The 21,523-nt window shown below is 39.0% G+C and overlaps 1 protein-coding gene and 1 pseudogene across 1 annotated transcript in view; both read right to left on the bottom strand.

Annotated features, from left to right (window-relative positions):
- The window catches only part of MYO16 (myosin XVI), a 481,094-nt gene that overhangs the window by 449,023 nt on the left and 10,548 nt on the right, over positions 1-21,523 (bottom strand). The window contains exon 2 of the mRNA XM_049099266.1: positions 4,542-4,805. Coding sequence (XP_048955223.1) covers positions 4,542-4,805 — 264 coding nt within the window. The remainder of the gene's footprint in view (positions 1-4,541; positions 4,806-21,523) is intronic.
- LOC112656163 (U4 spliceosomal RNA) lies at positions 17,578-17,739 on the bottom strand (annotated as a pseudogene).

The raw sequence follows: 21,523 nt of genomic DNA, 5'->3' as shown, positions 1-21,523 counted from the left end.
AATATAAAAAATTAAAAAAATAAAACCCAACTCAAAGTTGATCATGGATTATTCAAACCAAAAATTACTCCTTGCTTCTTCTGAGTGGAAAAATCAAATCTGACTGCTTGCTTAGATTTTAGCATCGTTTATATCAGTGTTCATATACAAACAACATGCTATACATACTGCACAGTCATGTACTCCACTTAAAAATAGGTGTTAATGTGTCCTGGCCAGGCCTTGACAGTTAACAAATGATTTCAAGTAGGGAGGACATCTGAGTGCCTATTGATGAGGTTATGTTATATTCCTTAAAAAATAGTATCTGTCTATACATGTAGAATGTGTGAAGGCAAAGTGGGGACAAACTGTACTCTAAAAACTAGAGGAAATTTTAAGGTAGAAAAGTAAATAGCTAAGAATAAGAACTCAGGAATGGAGAGGCCAACTCACTTCTGAAAACTTTGTCATCCTTCTGTTTCTGTTTTTTATATATCATTCTACCTGTAAGTCCTTTTTTTTTTTTCATCCCAGACATCCCTGGTCCATGGATCCTCCCACAGATACATGTTCTCCTCTTTCCTGGAGCTGCCAGCCCTACCCCCCCCCAACCTCCCTCTTCTCTGACAACCAAGATTCCATCATCAGTAAGTGTTGGAGGCCGTAAGAGAGCCACCATGAAGTTCCCATCACCACATCCACTATTTGGCTCCATCCCTTCTCCCATTGCCTTTGTTGGGAAGTCCTTGACCCTCTCTGCACTGTACAGCACTGGAGGCACACTGGAATAGTACCCTGGTTGAATCAGAATCTCTATGGTCAGAGCTGACATACTAGAATTAAAAATAAAATCAGCGAGACCAAACCCTCTAGTAGAGGACCAGAGCTCATCAGCGCATGCATGCACAAAGCCCTTGCTCCAGAGATGTTCTTCCCTTACTTCCATGTCACCAGTTTTTCCCTCCCAAAAACATGATTTGTTTCCACATATACACATGCTATTGTTTCTCTCATCATTAAAAAGCTCTCTTCATTGCTTTTCCTTCTACATTTCTATCATTTCTCCCCTCTACATAAAACTCCAATCAATAGGTCTCCTTATTCTTTGCATCCATTTTTGTTTGCCCACTCTGTCTCCATTGCTGTCCACTCAATTTTTGCTACCAACAATTCACCAAAACTGATAAACTCTGTATTTCTAAATGCAATGGTTGATTCTGTCCCCACCCTCCAACACTGAGCAGCAATCTTTGGCAGCTAATCACTTTCTTTGAAAATTTCTCATCGCTTAGCTCCCAGGACAGCTCCCTCACCTCATGTTCCTCCTTCCTTTTTTTGTTGCTCCTGGTGGTTCTAACTCATTTGGGAATTCTTTGGGAATTCTTGAGCTGCTTACACTTTTATCTATACTCATTTCCTAAGTGAAATATAGTCTTTGGGCTTTTTTTTTAAGACTTTATTTATTTATTTGAGAGAGAGAGAGAAAGAGAGAGAGCACTGCACAAGTTGGGGGTGTGGAGAGAGAAAGAATCTCAAGCAGACACCCCACTGAGTGTGGAGCCCAATATGAGGCTCAATCTCACTACACCGAGATCATGACCTGAGCCAAAATCAAGTTGGGCTTTTTTTTTTTTTTTCAAGTTGGGCTTTTGATGTCCATATGCCATATGCTCATCTCTCTCCAATTTGCATCTCTAGCCAGCATGACACCCCCTCCTATTCTGACCTCCTAGCTGCATTCCTAACTCTGTTAATAACATCTCATCCTCCTAGTTGTTTGGGCCAAAACAAAGTTGGTGCTATCTTTAAGTCTGTTACTCCCTGTGGCAGGTAGGATCTGGGTTCCATAATTTTCCCCTTAGTGTCATGCCAGTGAATATGTCACAGTGTCTGGGAAAAAGAATTAAGGTGGCTAATTGATGACCTGACCTTAAAATAGAGAGATTACCCAACATGATCCACGTGAGCCTTTGAGACGGAAGAAGGCAAAAAATTTGGTCAGAGAGATGCAAAGACAGAAAAAGAATCTGGAGGAACTGGAAGCATGAGAGGGACACTCCATCTGCCCTTGCTGACTCTGAAGATGGAGGAGATGCTAGGATTGAGGGAATGTGATGGCCAAAACTGGACAAGTCAAGGAAAGCAATCCTCCTCTGGAACCTCCAAAAAGCATCACAGCCTGATGATACCTGGATTTCAGCCCAGTGAGACCCACCCTGGAATTCTGAGCAGAACTATAAGAGGACACATTCATGCCCTTTACAATTACACACTAAAGGAGTAGTAATTCATTACAGCAGCAGTATAAACTGAAATACTCCCCATCACCCATTCACCAGCATTTCCCGTCAGCTCTAACTTGGAAGTATATGCCCAAACTGATGGTTTTTCACTGTGCTGTCACTCTGCTTTGGTCCAAGTTACCATCATTTCATGCCCAGCTTACTGACAGAGCCTCCCCAAAGGTTTCCCTGCTTCTGCCCTCAAAATTCTTCATTCAATTCAGAATGCATCAGCCAAGCTGGTCCTGTTAACCCGTAAGTGATACCAGGTCTTTCTTCTGCTCAAGACCCTGCAAGAGCTTCAGAACTCATGGAGCACAAAAGCCGGAATCCTTCCCATGACCTTTTTAGCCTGCCATGTTGCCGTCTTGCCTTCTGTGCTCCCCATTTATTCACACTGGCTCCTCCCACAGGCTGGGATGCTCTCCCTGGTTGCTCTGCACTCACCTGAAATGCTTCTCCTCAGATACCTGTATGCTTCCCTCCTCACCCCCTCCAGAGGTCTTCCTCCCTATTTATCATTACTATGCATCTAACTTTATCTTATTGTTTATTGTCACAGACCAGACAATGGGGCATCACAGAAATAGATATTTTTGTCTCCTTCCCATTCACAGCTGCCTAGCTCATAATAAAAACTAACTAAATATTTGATAAATTAAGTCAATTTTCCAATGGAGTACAGCTGCTGGGTCAGTTCTTGTATCCTACAGATCTACATCCATGATTAATCTTTGCTAAACACTATTTGCAGCATGTAAAAGTTTCTTCTTAGGAACATGCAATGGCTCCCATTGTGTTCTGCTTCAAGAGCAGGCCTTGAAGTATCCACAATCATCCTATCTCCCTCAAATCACCTTAGTAGCCACCCTCCTCACCCCTGCTCCTTTCAGACAGATCTCCATGTTGGGCATCGAGGCTGGTTGGCTATTCACCACACAGCCTGCATGTGGTTTCTTCTTTCCTTCCTTCGGAGTCCCTCAAAGATCACCTTCTACTGCCCAACCCTTCCCATTCTACCAGACTTCATTTTTACTAATTATTTTCTACTTTATTATGAGGATTTTTTCTTCTTTACTTAATTTAGAGGTTTTTTGAAAACAGGACTCCTATCTCTTCCTGTCTATCACCCAAGTGACATGGCTACCTCAGTATTAATTCAGGTTTTATGACTTCAATGTTTTCCCAAAATATTATAATAGAGAATATATATTATTAAATATATTATACGTTACATATTTTAAATAGTTCCTCTTGGTCTCTGGGTTTGTTATTTTACTACTATTAATTTTTCTTAACACTAACTTGGGCCTTATTTGTCCTGCAGATATTTTACTAAGAGATTTTATAACTTTGCAAATTAATCTCTTTGTTGTTGCATGACTTTTAAATCAGTATAGGGCATATATCTGCCTGCATTCTAATTTAGACTTGCTCTTACAACTACTCCCTGGTGAACTTGGACAAATTGCTTCCCTCTTTCACTCAACACCACTGGGATGTCCTGGGACGAGCAGGAGGGTGCAGTGAACCTGGCTGAGAGTGCCTGGAGGTGCTTACAGCTCCACAGAGGGGATGACCATTAAAAGAAGAGCTCCAAGTAGGACAAGAATAATAAAATGAGAACTAATTCCTATTCCTATGGTATTCCTATCCATGAATGAGATAATGAATTTTTCAACACAATCTCATCATCAAAGGAAACAATTTCATTAGGAGAAAAAGTTTCATTAAAAATTTAAATGAGCAATTCACAAGGAAATCACATGCTTTCCAGGTAGGTGATTCTTTCAAAAATATATAACAACTTTACCAAAATTTTGTATTTCGTTTATCTTTACAAGGAGACTTGGAAGTTTTAACTACGTTCATTAGAAAGAAGATTTTTCCCTGACAATTTCAGATCTTTTTATTAAAAAGCCCCTAACATTTAAAAGAAATACTATCCTCATGTTCCGTCTCCCTTTCTGATATTTCCCACTCATTTTTTTCTCCTTTTGCCTTTGAGAGACTCCTAACTCTAGGAAACAAACTAGGGGTGGTAGAAAGGGAGGTGGGCGGGGGATGGGGGTGACTGGGTGACAGGCACTGAGGGGGGCACTTGATGGGATGAGCACTGGGTGTTATTCTATATGTTGGCAAATTGAACACCAATAAAAAGTAAATATATAAAAAAATAAAAATAAAATAAAATAAATACTATCCTTCATCTCCCCACCAGGAAACAACAAACAAAAACCATGAAAATCCACATCAGAAAACTTTTGTGTCATGTACCTTCTTTGTCATCGTGGTGGATAATTGCATCCTGTATCATGTCAGCAAGGTTAAAGTGAACTTTCTGATTCTTCCCATGCTTCAGCTTTTTCAGGAATCCTTCCTGCTTCTGAAAAGCCTTCTCTCTTTCATAGTAGGCTTTGATCTGCTCACAGCGCATGCGCTTCACCAGCCGCTGCCTCTGGCCCAGGGGAAGGGACTCCAGCAAACACTGGTCAATTTCCATCTCATGGGTTCGAAAAACATTACATAGCTGAAAGCAACCTGCGAAAGACACAGTGAGAATGTCACTAGACCTATTACATCAATACAGTAGCATTACAGAGTGTAGTTGATTGCCTATTGCCCAGCACAGAAGTGAGAGACTCACTCACTGGTCTTCGTTGCTTGACATGCAAATGGCAGACCCCAGCTCACAGAAGCAAAGTTAGCTGATGTCTTACTCAAGATCGCATGATAATAAACTAATAAAATTAGAGCTAGATGTGTGGTTTTACGCAACTTAATTATTAGCGAATCATCCTTTCTTATTTTTTTTTAGATCTGTAGCAAAAGCCTAAAAGTTCTACCAATGCATTAAAGTTTCTTCATTGAATAATGCCAACTAAACTTAGTGTGTTAAATTTTGGCAGAAAGCCATTCCGAGTCTTTCGGCACACCCAAATAAAATCGGTTTTGTGTATCCCAATGACTCTGCTTATTTAATGTTAATAGAAGCTATGTAGGCTATCAACTGTTTGTGTGACACAGTGATTATTTCCACCAATATATTGCTAAATACTTTCCCTAGGGATTGGTAATATCCATTTCTAAGAGACCATAATGGTTGAACAATGAAACAGATCTTTCTTTTGGCAATTCAAAATCATGGATAGAATAATAGTACTGCTCTTGTGGTCTCTGTCTTATTAACATAGTGATTAACAAACTGAGTTCTCTCTCCTGAAGGTGAAAATCTTCACTTTCTTTCAAGATAATATTCCTTATATATAAACACTACCCAAAACTCCATAATGGAATTATACAAATTCATATATTTACCACTGGATTAAAATTTTACTATTAGCAGAAAATTAACATTAAAACACTGAAAATTCTAGAATCTAACTCACAGATTCAGAGAAGTGTTTATAGATTCTTCTCTTCATATATTTATGATGTAAGTCTCAAGCAAGTAAAAGTAACTATACAAGCCCCAAAATGTGGTTGATCGTATGTCATATCTGGAAAGATCACTCAGAAAGGGCACACTGCTTCATCTCTGGAGAGGTGCCTTGCCCAACTCCTTTGAAAGGACACCAAGTTGTGACAAGGCAGTTTCCATTTCTGTATCACTTGATGCTCTGCAAAGTGCTATTCTCACAATCACCAGGCAAGACCATTTCTCTTTTGCAAATAAGAAAAGTGAAGTTGAGAGAGGCTATGACTTGTCTAAGACCAAAGAGATGATTATATGACAATCATGAATGTTCCATAGAGGCTCAAAAGAAACTCAGAATAAGAGACAGTGACTTTCTACAGCCAGATATTTAATATTTCTATATAAGGGGGGGCGTGGCAGGAAGGGAAGCAGAGCTGGGAAATTTTGTTCTTATTGTTTGTTAGCATTTGACAATATTTTAGAATCATATATGTTCATAAAAATCTTTCTAAGAGTGATGTGAGAAGCATCGAATAACTACTAATAACACATTTGCTCTCCAGTGGCCTAAACACAAAGACACAGCAGCAGTTGTGAAATAAACAAATCACTCTGAAGTCTGTCTGTGTGATAAAAGCCATGATCACAAGCAGATCATCTGTGAGAACTCATTAATAATGGCAGGCCATATCCTCTGCTTTCCAATCTGTTCAGAAAACTGCACTTGGGTTCCCATTCCCAAGACACTGTGACTTTCATGAGTTTCCTAGCTTATCAGCAGGTGCCCAGGGAATCAGCAGAACTGTTGGAAAACCTGAGCAGGTAAAACCAATGACATCACAGGGTGTCACATGCTGATGAGCAGCGTGCGGTCAAGGGTGGAGGATAACCTGAAAAACACAACAGTCCTCTAGTGTTGAGCTCGTAAGCAAAGCCTTATTGTGAAATCTTTATTTTTCTAAAGATTTTATTTATTTGTTCATGAAAGACACACAGAGAGAGGCAGAGACATAGGCAGAGGGAGAAGCAGGCTCCCTGCAGGGAGCCCAATGTAGGACTCCATAGCAGAACCCAAGATCACGACCTGAACCAAAGCAGACGCTCAACCACTGAGCCACCCAGGCGCTCCCTTATTGTGAAATTTTCAATTAACTTTTAAGGAGTCTGCAGTGACAGCTCATGATTCATCAAGCAATCCTCTCGGTTTGTCAAAAAGGAGCACTGAGGGATGTTCATAAATTAATTCCTTTATGATTTGGAAAATCAGATGCCAAGGCTGTTGAAATTCAATCTACACATGTATAAAATATTAATTTTTAACATATTTCCTTGTTAAATAATTCCCCGTGCTTTGATTTTAAATGCTTTAAACTTTCATTTAGTTTATATTCTAAAAATGCAATGGGCATTGTGAATTTCTTTTTGTGTAATTAGAGGTCGACCAGCTATGTCATGTCTATGTGCTGCTGTCAATCTGTAAGATACCACACTAAAAATAATGTAGTTCTGGGAAACGTAGTTTTGAGGCAGTCTACCCAAAACCTATGGAACTTTGTCACCAGTGTACTAATAACCTCAGGTAACAATATGGACGGCCCAGGCAGGCAGGTGGATAAGGCTGAAGAAGTACATGAGTCTGGGCTGGGCACAGCTGGTTTGTACTCCTGGGACAGGATTCCTGGGCAGGCACTCATTTTCAACTGTCCTATAGTAGAGCTGACAGGGTCCTGTCTGCCCAGCTCCTGAACTGAGGGCTCTTCCCTGGTAACAACTGTAATTCTTTCCTGCTGCTTTGGCTGTCTTTGCCTAGAAAAAGCCATACATTAACTAACACAACTTCAACATTATATGAACCTCATTCTCACGATAATATATGAGTTCATTAGTATACAGGATGCATTTATAGTAAATGAACATATTTGCATTATTGTGGCAGAGACTGACTAGGGAAGACCAGCTTTCTTTTCTCCTTTGACACCTGAGTAGATGTCATTTTTGAGCTTCCCAGGGTTGGCTCACAAAAAAAAAAAAAAAAAAAAAAATGCTCACATGCATTTTATCATACTCTGTCCCCCCTACAGCTTGCTGCCTCTGACCATGGTGGCCATGAAGCCATACAGCAAAGATGGCCACTTGTCAGAGAGCCTCAGTCTCCCCACTGCCGTTTGGAGCACCCCCCACCAATCAGCCCTTCCCTTAATTTTGTATCTGAGGAAGAAATGAACTTCTATTGTGTTTAGGCACTGATGTTTTGGGTTTTAATTCTTAAAAAATAATTAGCGTCATCTAACTAGAGGTATGCTGTTGTTCAGAATTTTTTTTCCCCAGTGTTGAATGGTGACCAAGGGAACATTCAAATTTTTGTAGAAATTTGGATGATAAGACTACATCATTACTATCTACCAAGTGAGGCTCTAGCAAATATTTAACACTCAGCCCTGATACAGTGGGAATGGAATCTTTGATTTGACAGGTCTGCAAACTTCCACAGTGCAAATTTCACAGTCAGTTTCAAACTACCAATGTCACGTCACTGAACAAAGAGATAGGAAGAGGTACTCTCCCAAAGACAGTACAGGATGGCTTCAAAGCGATCACTACATCAAGTCTACCATGGAGAATCATGGCTTTATTTGCATCAGAAACAACAAATATACAGGAAAAGATATTCCAGTAAGATCTCCAATGTGTGAGTGAAGCAGATAGCATCAAGAATTACCCACTTCTCAAGAGAAAATAACTATAACCATAACTATATATATATCTAATATATCTATTTATCCATATATATGATATATATGTATCCCCATACATATACATATACATATATATAAATATATATATAAATATATATGTATATGTCACAGTCTTTGTCCAGAAGGTTTAACTGGACTCAGACTACAAATTTAACCAATTTGTAGTCTGAGTCATCACAGGAAGACAAGAGACCATTCACTTTAAATTTCTTAATCTTAAAAAAATTCTTAATCATCAAAATCATTCACTTGCAGAAAGCAATGCTAACTAACAGAAAAAATAGAAAAATTAAAATTGAGTTCCAATCTTAGATATCATATTTTCTATTTATGACCTGGGGTGAAATATTCAACACTTCTAAGATTTTTGAAATCTGTCAAAAGGAGCCGATATTTCAAATTTGCTGGGATATTTAAAAAATAGGACAGAGTTTGCAAAACATGTCTGACACTAAGTACTCAATGAATGGTAATTCTTTTTTTTTTTTTTTTTTGGTAATTCTTTTTATTAGGAATATATTATGAGGATCTGTGCATCCCAACTATTGTATAGATGGGATATGTTAAGAGAACCAGAGATCTCCCTTTCATGTTCTTTCTGGTTCTACCATGCACCACAGATGCCCCAGGCACAATGTGTTTGCACCTGCTGTTCCCACTGCCTGGAACACTCATCTCTCTGATGGCAGGAGACTATACGGCTAGCATCCTCCATTCTTCAGGATCTTCTGTCAAAATGTCCTTCTTCATGAGGCTTTCATGGGCCTCTTTATCTCTATTTACAAATGTTTCCTGACAATACTTCCAATTCTTATTTCTTGCTTTATTTTTATCCTTAGTATTTATCACCCAGAATTATATTTCTACAATATCAAGCATTATACTTAGAATGTATATTATACTCATGCTAATGCTGTTTACTAAAATACTTACACTATATATTTTCTTATCTATCTAGAAGCCTCCTAAAAGCAGGAACTTGGGACTAATTTACCCACTGAGTATTCTCAGTATCTGGGATAGTAGATGTTAAATATTTTTCTTCTTGTTGTTAATGAAATTATTTAATTAAATTGCTGGCAGACATATCATATATATTACTACCACTTGACCCAGCACTCAACATATAGTAGATAACACATGCTTATTACTTCTGCTCTTATAGAAATGCATAATAGTGCCATAGTTGAACCTAATCGCTCTTCCTCACAAAATTATCTGGACTGACACAGTGTAGCTAAGTTTATGATAGTATTGGATTTCTTGATCTACCGTTATCATTCACTTTTCTTGGTGGGGGGAGGCTATATATATGTCTATGCTGCAATTCTAGATAAAAAATTAGAGACATTTATCATAGCCAGAAATCCTTGCTCAACAAATATGCATCTCCATATAACAAAATGTGAGAGCCAGGAAATAAAATACATCAAAGAAAAAGCAAAGATCTATATTCAGAAGTAATTATAGAACATCTAGGTAAAATTTAGGAGCCCCATGCTTTCCTCTTATGGTCCTATACACCATACCAAGATCTCAGGATGTTGTGTAGTAGCAAAGCAGAAATATAAAGAATAAAGTTAAGGAAAAGGGAACTGGGAAAATGAATCCTGAAATTATTCTGCTGTACAACTATCAGAAATACCTTCACCTCAATGAGATCCAAACTCTTCATGGAGGCCGTGGCACACTCACTGTGGGTAGTTTTTTGCATATGTCTCCATGACTGCCAGATCAAAGGGGAAATAAAAAATGGTAAAAGTACAGGTTATTTGATCCTAAGGACATTTACAGACACTTGCACCCAGTTTTCAGGGGAACAGACATTCATGGATGATTTATGAAGCTGACTATGTCTTAGGCCACAAAACAAATTTCAAAAAATGCTGAAGAACTTAAATTATACAGGAACTTTCTTAACACACTTGAGAACAGGACATCAACTCTAGAGGCATAGCCTTATCTCCCAGTATGTTCAGAAACTCACAACACTGATCCTAAATACAGCAGGTCTAGGGAAGAAAACATAATGGAAACCATACTCTTTTATAGCCAATCGCTGAGGAAAGTCTACATAAAAATTTTGTGGATGAAATTAAAACAGTGCATAGAAATAAATCTACAGTTTTAAATATACATGTTAGAAAAGAATCTCGTCTTAGAATCAGTGACCACAGCATCCTCATAGGAAAGAATAAAGCAAAGTCCAACAAAAAGGGAAGAAGATAATTAACAAAGTGAGGGTCTGAATGGGTAGAAAGGAAGTAAAGGATGCGTAAAGATGAAGAAAGACATGGTAAATGGACAATATCCAGAAAAAATATATCTTACCAAAAATGATGCAAGAAGAAAGAGAAAACTTGAATGGACTTACAATCATTACATTAATTAATTGTTAAAAATCTAATTACAAAAAAAATAAAACAGTCAAAAGCAATGCCCAAGTGATTTCACAGGCTTTGAAGAAATGGATAACCTGTTTTCCTAAAATTTTCCTAGAGATTAGGAAAAAATGAAAATTGCCTCAACTCATTTTCCGAGACTAGTATAAGCTTGATACCAAAACCAAATGAAAACATCACAAAAAAAGGAGTTACAGATTAATTTTATGTACACATACACGTGTAAACAGTCTCAGTGCATATGTTTGTCAGTGGAATAAAAAGACGGCTAACTTTAGAATATCTATAAATGTGCTATTCAAACTTTCCATTCTGTTGCAAATGTAGAAAAGGAAGGCCCTCTATCATTGCTTATATTACATCTCAAAATGAAGGTTTCCATCAGCATAGAAAATAAAAGGAAAAGAAACAAGGACCCTAACATGAGTAAAAGGAGGAAAAACCAATTATTGTTATAAACACTGTTATCCTCATAGGGAGCCAAACACATTCTATGACTCAGCCATTAGCCAGAATTTTGTACAAGTCAATATACACACACAAGAAGAAAGTTACATTTTCAAACCTAATAAGAGATGTGCAGCCTTACTAATGTCTAGAAACATTTTAAAACATGTCATTTCACACTCGTGTGATTGACAAGGTGGTCCCCTTGCTATTAAAGAGAAAACTGATGTTATGTCTCTAACTGAACAGGTATCTCTCCCAGAACCATGATAAGTACTCTAGAAGCCTTTGAAATACATTGCAGATAAAAATAAACACAAAATAATCTAGTATGCAATGAACAAGATTAGGAGTAACAAAAGTCAACTTTTAAACAATCCCCTCCCTGAGTTTTGGAGGAAAGAACTCTATTTTGCCACCTGTACCTTTCAATATTTTCTGTTATTGATACTGGTTGAAAAGACAGCTAGATCAACACAACCTGAAAAAGAAAACCTGGAAGGATGCCTGGGTGGCTCAGTGGTTGAGCATTGGCCTTTGGCTCAGGATGTGATCCCAGGGTCCTGGGATGGAGTCCTGTAGCAGGCTCCCTGCTTCTCCCTCTGCCCATGTCTCTGCCTCCGTCTCTGTGTCTCTCATGAATAAATAAATAAAATCTTTTAAAAAGGAGAGAGAGAACCTGGGAGGATTACCACATACAGGAGGCCCACCACTTGGGACAAAATGCAAATCAAGTTAGTGGGGAGTCTTCCCAACAAGCGAGGGTGGGAATTAGTAGGGAATAAACGAGCCTCTATCCAAACCTCACACCTTCTACAAAAATGAATCCAAAAGGAATCAAACAGCTGAATGTAATACATAAGACTATAACACATTTGGAAGATCGTAGGAGGAAATCACTGAGACCTTGCTTTCCTAGTCTTGACACCAAAACACAGTCCATAATTGAAAAACAAACCGATGAACTGGATTTCACCAAAACTGAAAACATTGCTATGTGAAAGCCATGTTGAAAGGGTAAAGAAAAATGTTACAGAATGGGGGAAAGTACTGATAACCACCTGTCTGACACAGAATCACATCGAGAACATGTAAAAAACTTAACATCCAACAGCAAAAAGGCAAATGTTCCAACTGGAAAATGGGAGAAGACGTGAAAGACTTTTTTCACTGACACAGATGGATGACAAACAGCACCAGCCATTAGGGAAATGCTCATTAAAAGCACTATGGCTTATCACTACACACATATCAGAAGAGCTAAAATAAAAATAACATTAGTGGGGTGTGTGGCATAGTCAGTTAAGCCTCAAACTCTTGTTTTTTGTTTTTTTTTTTTTTTTTAATTTATTTATGATAGTCACAGAGAGAGAGAGAGAGAGGCAGAGACACAGGCAGAGGGAGAAGCAGGCTCCATGCACCGGGAGCCCGACATGGGATTCGATCCCGGGTCTCCAGGATCGCGCCCTGGGCCAAAGGCAGGAGCCAAACCGCTGCACCACCCAGGGATCCCAAACTCTTGGTTTTGACTCAGGTCATGATCTCAGGGTCATGAGATCGAGGCCTGTGTCGGGCTCCCTGCTCAGTGAGGCATCTGCTTCTCTATTTCCCTCTACTCCTCCCCCCACTCATGTGCACACACACACTCTCTCTAATGAATAAAATCTTTTAAAAATAGTGCCATAGTTTTCCCTGTGAAAAGAAAGCATATTTTATCATTTATAAGCAATAATGTGTATTTAACTGAATTTACAACTAAGAATTATATTTCAATTCCATCAGCTTGGGGATCCCTGGGTGGCTCAGCAGTTTAGCACCTGCCTTCGGTCCAGGGCGCGATCCTGAAGTCCTGGGATTGAGTCCCACATCAGGCTCCCTGCATGGAGCCTGCTTCTCCCTCTGCCTGTGTCTCTGCCTGTCTCTCTCTCTCTCTCTCTATCTCTGTGTGTGTGTCTCTCATGAATAAATAAATAAAATCTTAAAAAAAAAATTCATCAGCTTATATTTGCAATTTTGGGGATGCTTCCTATCAAAGACCTCAAATAGTCTTTGTATTCGGGTAGGTGATCTTAATCCCCTATTCAGATCCCCCTACTGGCTGCCACGCCCTTCCAGCTGCTCTGAGTATTGGCTGGTAAGGATTCAGAGCTGTTCTCTCCCCTGAAAAATTCCCTGCCAGACTCAGTACCCCAGGGAGTGGAAGACTCTACCCACAGAAGTACAAAAGCATGTACCCTTAAGAAGAGACGACTCTCTGGCGTGATTTACACTGCAGAGCAAAGTGAATTGGAAAGTTTAGACTTTACCCAAGACTACTTTGTTTCACTTCTTTCTGTTCAAAGCCTTGCTTCCCTCACCAACAGCATTTCCCTGATGAACATTTCCTCTATAGATCTATATATCGTCACATGCTTCGCAAGCCCTCTCTCAAGACTCTGCTTCTAGGAAGCACAGTCAAATTCATGTAAGATTATGTATATTTACCTTAATTTTCTGTTAATTTTCATGATTTGCACCAAAGGGAAGATTTTTTTTTTTTTGTAGATGCAAAATTTACACAGATCGCACATACCTAATGATATAGGTTTTCAAAAACAAAGTAATAACATCACAAGAAATAATAAGGCACACATGCAAAAGAAGGAAGCTGGGGCCTTATCTTCTACCACATACAAAAATTAATGAAAACTTATTAAAGCCTTCAACATAAGACCTGAAAGTATAAAACTCATAGAAGGACACAAAAGTTTCAGGACACTGGACCTAACAATGATTTTTTGGATCAGACACCACAAGCACAGGCAATAGAAGCAAACACTGACAATTTGTACTAACCTACAGACTTCTGTGCATCAAAGGACACAATCAACACAGTAAAAAGGCAACCTAAGAAACAGAAGGAAGTATCTGCAAATATATATATATATGATTAATATTTAAATATTAAAAAAATTCTTGCAACTCAACAATTAAAAAAATAACCAAATTTAAAAACAGGCAAAGGAATCTGACATTTCTCCAAAGGTGATATATAAATGCCCAATAGGCACATTTTAAAAAGCTCAAAATTCTCAGTGAAATGCAAATTAAACCACAATAAGCCATCATCTCATACCCATTAGGGGGTGGCTTTTACTCACTCCCCAAAAAACTCCAGAAAATAAGAAGAATTGGCAAGGATGTGGAGAAATTGAAATCCCTGTACATTGTGGGTGGGACTGAAAAATGGCTTCCACTCTGGAAAATAGTATGGAGTTTCCATAGTAAATTAAAAATAGAATTGTCCTAGGATTCAGCAATCCCACTTCTGGGTATACATGCAAAAGCCTGAAAAAAGGATCTCAAAAGATATTTGCACACCTATATTCACTGCAGCATAGTTCACAGTGGCCAAGAGGTAAAGGCAGGCTAATGTCATCAATGATGAGTGGATAAACAAAATGTGGTCTATCCATACAACGGCATGTTATTCAGCCTTAAAAAGGAAGGGAATCCTATCATATGCTATGCAATGGATGAACCTTGAGGACAGGCTGAATGAAATAAGCCAGTCACAAAACGACAAATACTATATGATCCCACTCAATAGAAACAAATTAGAATGTTGGGTACCAAGGATGGAAAGAGAGAGAAAGCAAGAGTTGCTATTTAATGAGTATCAGATTTTAAAGATGAAAAACTTGTAGAGCGCTGTGTCCCAACAAGGTGAATATATTTAACCTCTGAACTATACACTTAAAAATGGCTAAGCTGCTAAATGTTATTTTACGTGTTTTACCACCATAAAAAAAAAGTGAGGAAAAAAAGAGAGTAAGACACAAGGGGCTAGATCACAAGAGTTTTTAAAATATATACACAGTTGAAGGACTTCATAAAAATGCATTTTCAAACTTTATTGCTTATCCCACTTTATAAAAATGTTTGCTACAAAGTCTGAGAGGCAGAAGGCAGTTGTCCAGGAAGGTAATTAACATGCTCACTCACACACAGGTGTTGAGCACGTCCATGTGTGTGCACGCGCACACGCGCTCGTATCTACGCACCCAACAACTGCCCTAGCAGAAGCTTTATTCTCAGAATCTATTGTTATAACATGCTTCCAGGGTTATTTTTACTGCATATACAATGACAATGAAACAAAAGAACAGTGAGGATTTTCAAAGACAAGAGTATAATCAATTTCAACATACTCCCCCAGAGCCTTAAAGAAGAAAAAAAAAAAAAAAAAAAAAAAAACCTCTTCTGAAGCATTGGAGTCTTTTAAAAGTGCTAGATTTTTTAAATCTTTGTAATCAACCTGCAGGTTCATATCCCTCTTTACAAGAACAGCAAAAAGAAACTGCACTGGGGAAGAAGATACAGATGTTATGCCCTAAAGTATCTCAGGATGTAGGTCCACCATGCCTGTTTGATGAAATCTTGCCCTGAAACACTTCTCTTAATGATGGGGGGATAAACCTGAATAATTTTAATTCTGCTCAAGAAAGTCAACAATATTTTTCATCTCACTACTTACTGTCTTTAAATTTATAAATGTATATATCAAGTGATCATTTCTTCGTTTTCTATCTAATTATTATGGCATGCTTGTCTAATGAGAGAATGTGAAGAATGTTCTCTCTCTAAGCTAAAATAGGAATAAAATGGGGATGCCGTTTTAATAAAACGGGTGGCTCAGTGGTTAATCATGTCTGCCTTTGGCTCAGGGAGTGATCCTGGAGACCTGGGATCGAGTCCCACATCGGGCTCCCTGCATGGGGCCTGCTTCTCTCTCTGCCTGTGTCTCTGCCTCTCTTTCTCTGTCTCTCAGGAATAAATATATAAAATCTTTAAAAAAAAATAAAACAAATAAAGCAAAACACACAGGACATAAAAATTATGGCATATTCTGGAGCATATTTATGTTTTTACACACCAACCTACAGTTTTCTACATTTAATATTTCCTTAAAAACAAGTGTTTTGATTATGATAAATTGTTTTTCACTGGATATAGATTTATAGTCATAATTCTTTGTGGAATTTGTTTCAGGGTAACAATAAAACTGAAGATTGTCACCCTGAGGTAATGTCCCCGGCTCATTATTCAAGTGAACCCACATGTTTTACCAAATCCATTGTTGATGGAGGGTACCACGCTATCAACGCTCTGCCCTGGGTTATGACACGAATCATGCCTGTGTGCTAATGCCCAGCACAAAGATTTACCGTGATATGTAGAGTACTGAATGACCAGGCTCCTTTTCAGAAGACAATCCACTTCATTTAGGATCCACAGAGTCTGGTTATTTGGAGCCGCACCCCTAAATATCAACTAGCTATTATCTTATAAGATAAACACTTAATGAGGGATTGTCTGGGGAAGTCCAGACCCTTAAGATCAGAACTGCCTACTAATGGCTGTTCTCAGACACTTCCTCAGGCATGCCATCTCGCTAAAATCAAATCCAGACTTTTCCCCAATTTCCTGCCTTTCTAAACACCATGGTCCCACTAGGGGCTGTCTCCAAGATTGCTGTAATTGCTGTCCAGTCCACTCCAACAGAGGGCAATGCTCTGGAATTCAACAGTCTCAGACAAACTCTAATTCTCAGGTAGCTCAAAAGGGAAGCTCTCTTTTGGGTCATTCAGAATAAAACAGATTTAGAACCTCTACCCTAAATACACACGTTTGGGCCTCCCAAATGTTAAGCAATCTTCTGTTCGTAATCCACATCTGTACAATTCACCTGTAGCCGACATCTTCGATTCAGGGCAGGAGAGACTCAGCTCACTCTGTTCCTGCCAGACAGTGTTTTTAATAGACAAATTCCCTGGTGTTCCAGGCTGTCTCAGAATGGGATACCTGCCAGTTTCAACACACTGGTTCCTTTTTAGGACACAGAGCCCTGACTCCCTCCATGACCCCACCAGTCAATCACAGCATCCTGCATGCCTTTAGTCTGAGTCCTGAAGCAACATTATAAAATGAACACTGCAAATGGCAAGTACAAGACCAATGAGCACGTGCTGTACATTAACAGCTCCTCTCTAAATATCTTTTTTCTATTTGAAAGCTTGTATGTGTCGATACAACTGTAATTTCATGGCTATAAATAATGCTTTATATTCCATCATTTCCCTAAGTCTTGCAAAGATTTTTTTTAATTTAACAGTTACTTTGATATAAAATATTTGATATTTGACAGTTTTTTGATATAAAATATTTTCAGTCCTGTAATGAGCTGAAGCAAAACTGAATTTCACATTTAATATTTAATTTTGGCTTTATACAGTCTGTTTTTTCCCCTCTTTCTTTGAAAGAGGAAAAAATTAGGGAAAAATCATATGCTAAAATTTCTATTTTCTCTTCTAAGTTAAGATAATTTCTAGGTTACAGTTTGTCTTTTTAATTAGCTATAATCGCGCCTCAGATAAACCTCATTGGCTACAATACTGCCACTGCGTAAAGCTCAGTTTGTCTTTTTAAATGATTTCCATTGTCCTTTGCATCAATTTATAAAATACATTCAGATAAAATAAATTCTTCAAGGTCAATTTAAAATGCAATGTCAAAACATAGAGTATGATTCACAAACAAACATCCCCATATCCAACAATAGGACCCTCTGTCTCTCGAGTCTGTTTTTAAAATTTATTTATTTATTTTAAAGAGAGAGTACAAGCAGGAGGAGCAAGGGGAGAGGGAGAGAGAATCTCAAGAAGACTCCATGCTCAGCACAAAGCCCGACTCGGGGCTTGGTCTCATGTCCCGAGCTGAAACCAAGAGTTGAATGTTCAACTGACTGTGCCATGCAGGCACCACTCACGTTTTATTAATTGCATTGAACACCTTTGGCTTCAGTCTCTTACTACTCTGCTCTGCTGGGAAGACTTTTCAAAAAGAGAGAAAGTTTGCCTTAATACTAACCTAAAATAATGGTATAAGAAAGAAAATAGTCAAAGCCTTCAAGTCCATCATCCATGGCTCCACCTGGGCCACTGAAGATTATTACTAACTAGCACACCATACAAACCATCCAGCCTTTTACATACATTCTATCTTCATTCCTATCTTCTTGCTACTCCATTATTTGGAATCTGAAACTATCATTACCTACTTAGTGAGCCCCATTGTTTCTTCTAGGAGCACTGTCCTTCTGGGAATCACCACTCCTCTGACCTTCATGTGGTCCTAATGTGGTTATTACAAAGGCTTCTCAACTCAACTTCTTGCAGAGCTGGAAACATGACTTAGGTTAGCCCATCACATTGAAGATCAATGACTCATCCTAGTGTAGAGATATGATCCTAGTGGGGACAATTCAAGACCCTTCCATGAGATTTGATAGGTGGACATGAGGAGCTAAACAACAACAACCACAAAAACAAAAACCCTGTCTTATTTTTTTATTATCAATCCAGTAGGATGTAGGTATATACTATCATGGCTTATATCTCCTGACTCAGAGAAAGAGAGAAATAGAGGAGCAGAGAGAGAGGAAAAAGAGAAACAGGCAGAAAAAAATAATATCAGTTAAATCCCCAGATCCCAAATTCAGCATTATCTGAAGCCAACTGAATTGGACTTCCACAGTATAAGGGCCATTTTGCACACATGAAAGCCAATAAATTCCATTCTGTGCTTAAACCCTTATGAGTTTATTCTCTGTCAATGGCAACCAAATGACTCATAGAATATACAAGACTTGAGATGCTGATTAAGCATCAAGTCACACTTTATGTTTTTCTATTTTTTATTTTTTAAGATTTTATTTATTTATTCTTGAGTGACAGAGAGAGAGAGAGAGAGAGAGAGAGAGAGAGGCAGAGACACAGGCAGAGGGAGGAGCAGGCAATATGCTGGGAGCCCAACGCGGGACTCGATCCCCGGTCCTCAGGATCACATCCTGGGCCAAAGGCAGGCACTAAACCGCTGAGCCACCTGGGCTGCCCTAGTCACACTTTAATTACTATATATTTTTAAGCTTTATAAAAAAGAGTAAAAATGTAAATGATTTTGAAAGGCACACATTTGGTTATTTCTAAATATCAAAATTACCAATATTGTCTCTTTCACAGATTATATCAACCTCAGAACTTTTTAACAAGACAATGGCCCATCACATCTTCATGCAAGTTTATCAATGCTATAATTAAGGGGAAGAATAAGGACTTGTCCTAATGTACAGTAGATTTTATTTCCATTACTTTTAATGCTTTTTTAAGATTTTTAAAATTTATTTATTCATGAGAGACACAGAAAGAATGACAGAGACATAGGCAGAGGGAGAAGCAGGCTCCCTGTGAGGAGTCTGATTCGGGACTTGATCCCAGGACCCCGGGATCATGACCTGAGCCAAAGGCAGATGCTCAACCACTGAGCTACCCAGGTGCCTCTAATGTCATCCTTTAATACAACACTTTCACGGCTGGTTTTGAATCATAATGAAAAAAATCTCTTGTAAATGTGAAATGGAGTTAGTTATATGACTTGTCCACATGCCTCTGAAGGCTTTGGACACGTGTGTGAAATTAACTGCATCACACAGAAAGACAAGAGTACTAAACGCTCTGCTAAGCATAGATGATATAGCGCACATACATTAAGGAATCATGTGCTACCAAAAACAAATGGAAGAAGTCCCTCTTCTTTCTGACTTTGTTCTTTCCTTTCACAGAACCACCACTGGCTCCTCATGCAGGAGCCCTGGTAGACATGTCACATACAGTCGGCTTGAATCTCGGGCAGAGCTGAGGCATGGCTGAAAGTAAGTGCTTGACCTTGAGAACACTCTGGAAAAGGGCTTCCTGCCCTATTCTTGAATCCTCACCTCCCTGCCCTGTCAAGGGTTTCTTGATCAGTCTGAGCAAAGCGACCTGGAGTCACTAGTTCTACTCTTCCCATGGCCCAAGCTGCATGTCCTTGGCATAGGTCCATGTGGGAACATGCAAGGAAGCTCGGAGGATAAAGGGTGAGATGGGGTGGTGGCCCCCACAGCCATTTAACCCTAGCCTCCCGATCTGGTCCCCATGTAACTCATCCATGCAGGTCTGTCTTGTCTTTTGCAGCTGAGTGTGTGTGTGCCATAGTTCTTACCTCTGGTAAGAACTGCTCCAGGGACTTTGACCCCAGAGTCCGTGTAAGCAAGTGATACAGTGCTGCTTACTCTGTGGGATGTCTGATGAGGATGGTGAGGTGAGGGGGTCCAGACAAGAGTGATGTCTCTGGATGTACAGAAACATGCTGGGGCTTTATAAAGATACAAAGAAAAACAGTGTCTGTACTAAGCCCTATAAGATTTAGAGGTCATTTTCAACCCAGAAATTGTTGTAGAGACCACGGAAATAGAAACACCATTAAAAGATGGCTTCATTAAAGAATATTAATGACCGTCATTACGTGAACTAATTACTGTTGTTGGCTCATTTTCATTTATCAAATATTATCCAATATTGTTAACACGTGTCCGATATTATTAACATTAAGTTTGGTTTTACACCAAACCAGCTTCATTGAATGATCTTTCTTTCCCTGAGGGCCTGCAGAACCTGCCCAGATCTGGCACAGGTGAGCCCCACCATAAGCAGGGGATTCATGGAAGACCCAGGGCTGACTGCAGAGTTGGATGAATGCCTGGTAGGTCAAGGGAGGGAAAGAGGGAAGGGATGAGTAATGAACTGGTTGACTTTCACAGATGCCTATGAAGTGAATAAGGATGATATTACCAGCTACACTTTTCAAATGATGACATCAAGAACCAAGCCCTAAAGAAATTAAGTGAAATACTAAAAATTACGTGAAAAAATTAGACAGTAGTTGAAACAGCCTAGGACTAGCCCAAGCCTTCCCATATGTAGCAGGTGGTTGTGGATGACATGTGCTGCCTCCATCACCCATGTCGGCCCCACCTGTGATGACAGTTCACCTGACAGAGAACAAATGTCACGACACACCATACTGGGCCCACCATAGGCGCTATACTCTATGGATCAACACTTGACTAGGATCAGTATAACACTCTATGATCATTATACTGGACATTTTTTTTAATATTAAAAAAAAAAGATGTATCCAGGATCCCACAAGAATAGAAAATGTGAAGCAACATGTGGCCCTGCACTGAAGGCCCAGCATAAAGGGTTTGGGTCAGTCCTTAGAGCTGAACCTCATAGGTAACGTTGCTCTGAGAAAAGCATAATGAACCAGAAATTGAGGAAACAATTCAACCTTCAAATGGTTTTCTTCTCTCAATGA

Source organism: Canis lupus, chromosome 22, assembly GCF_003254725.2.
Source record: "Canis lupus dingo isolate Sandy chromosome 22, ASM325472v2, whole genome shotgun sequence".
NCBI classification, from domain to species: domain Eukaryota; kingdom Metazoa; phylum Chordata; class Mammalia; order Carnivora; family Canidae; genus Canis; species Canis lupus.
This window is presented reverse-complemented; position numbering and strand designations above follow the sequence as displayed.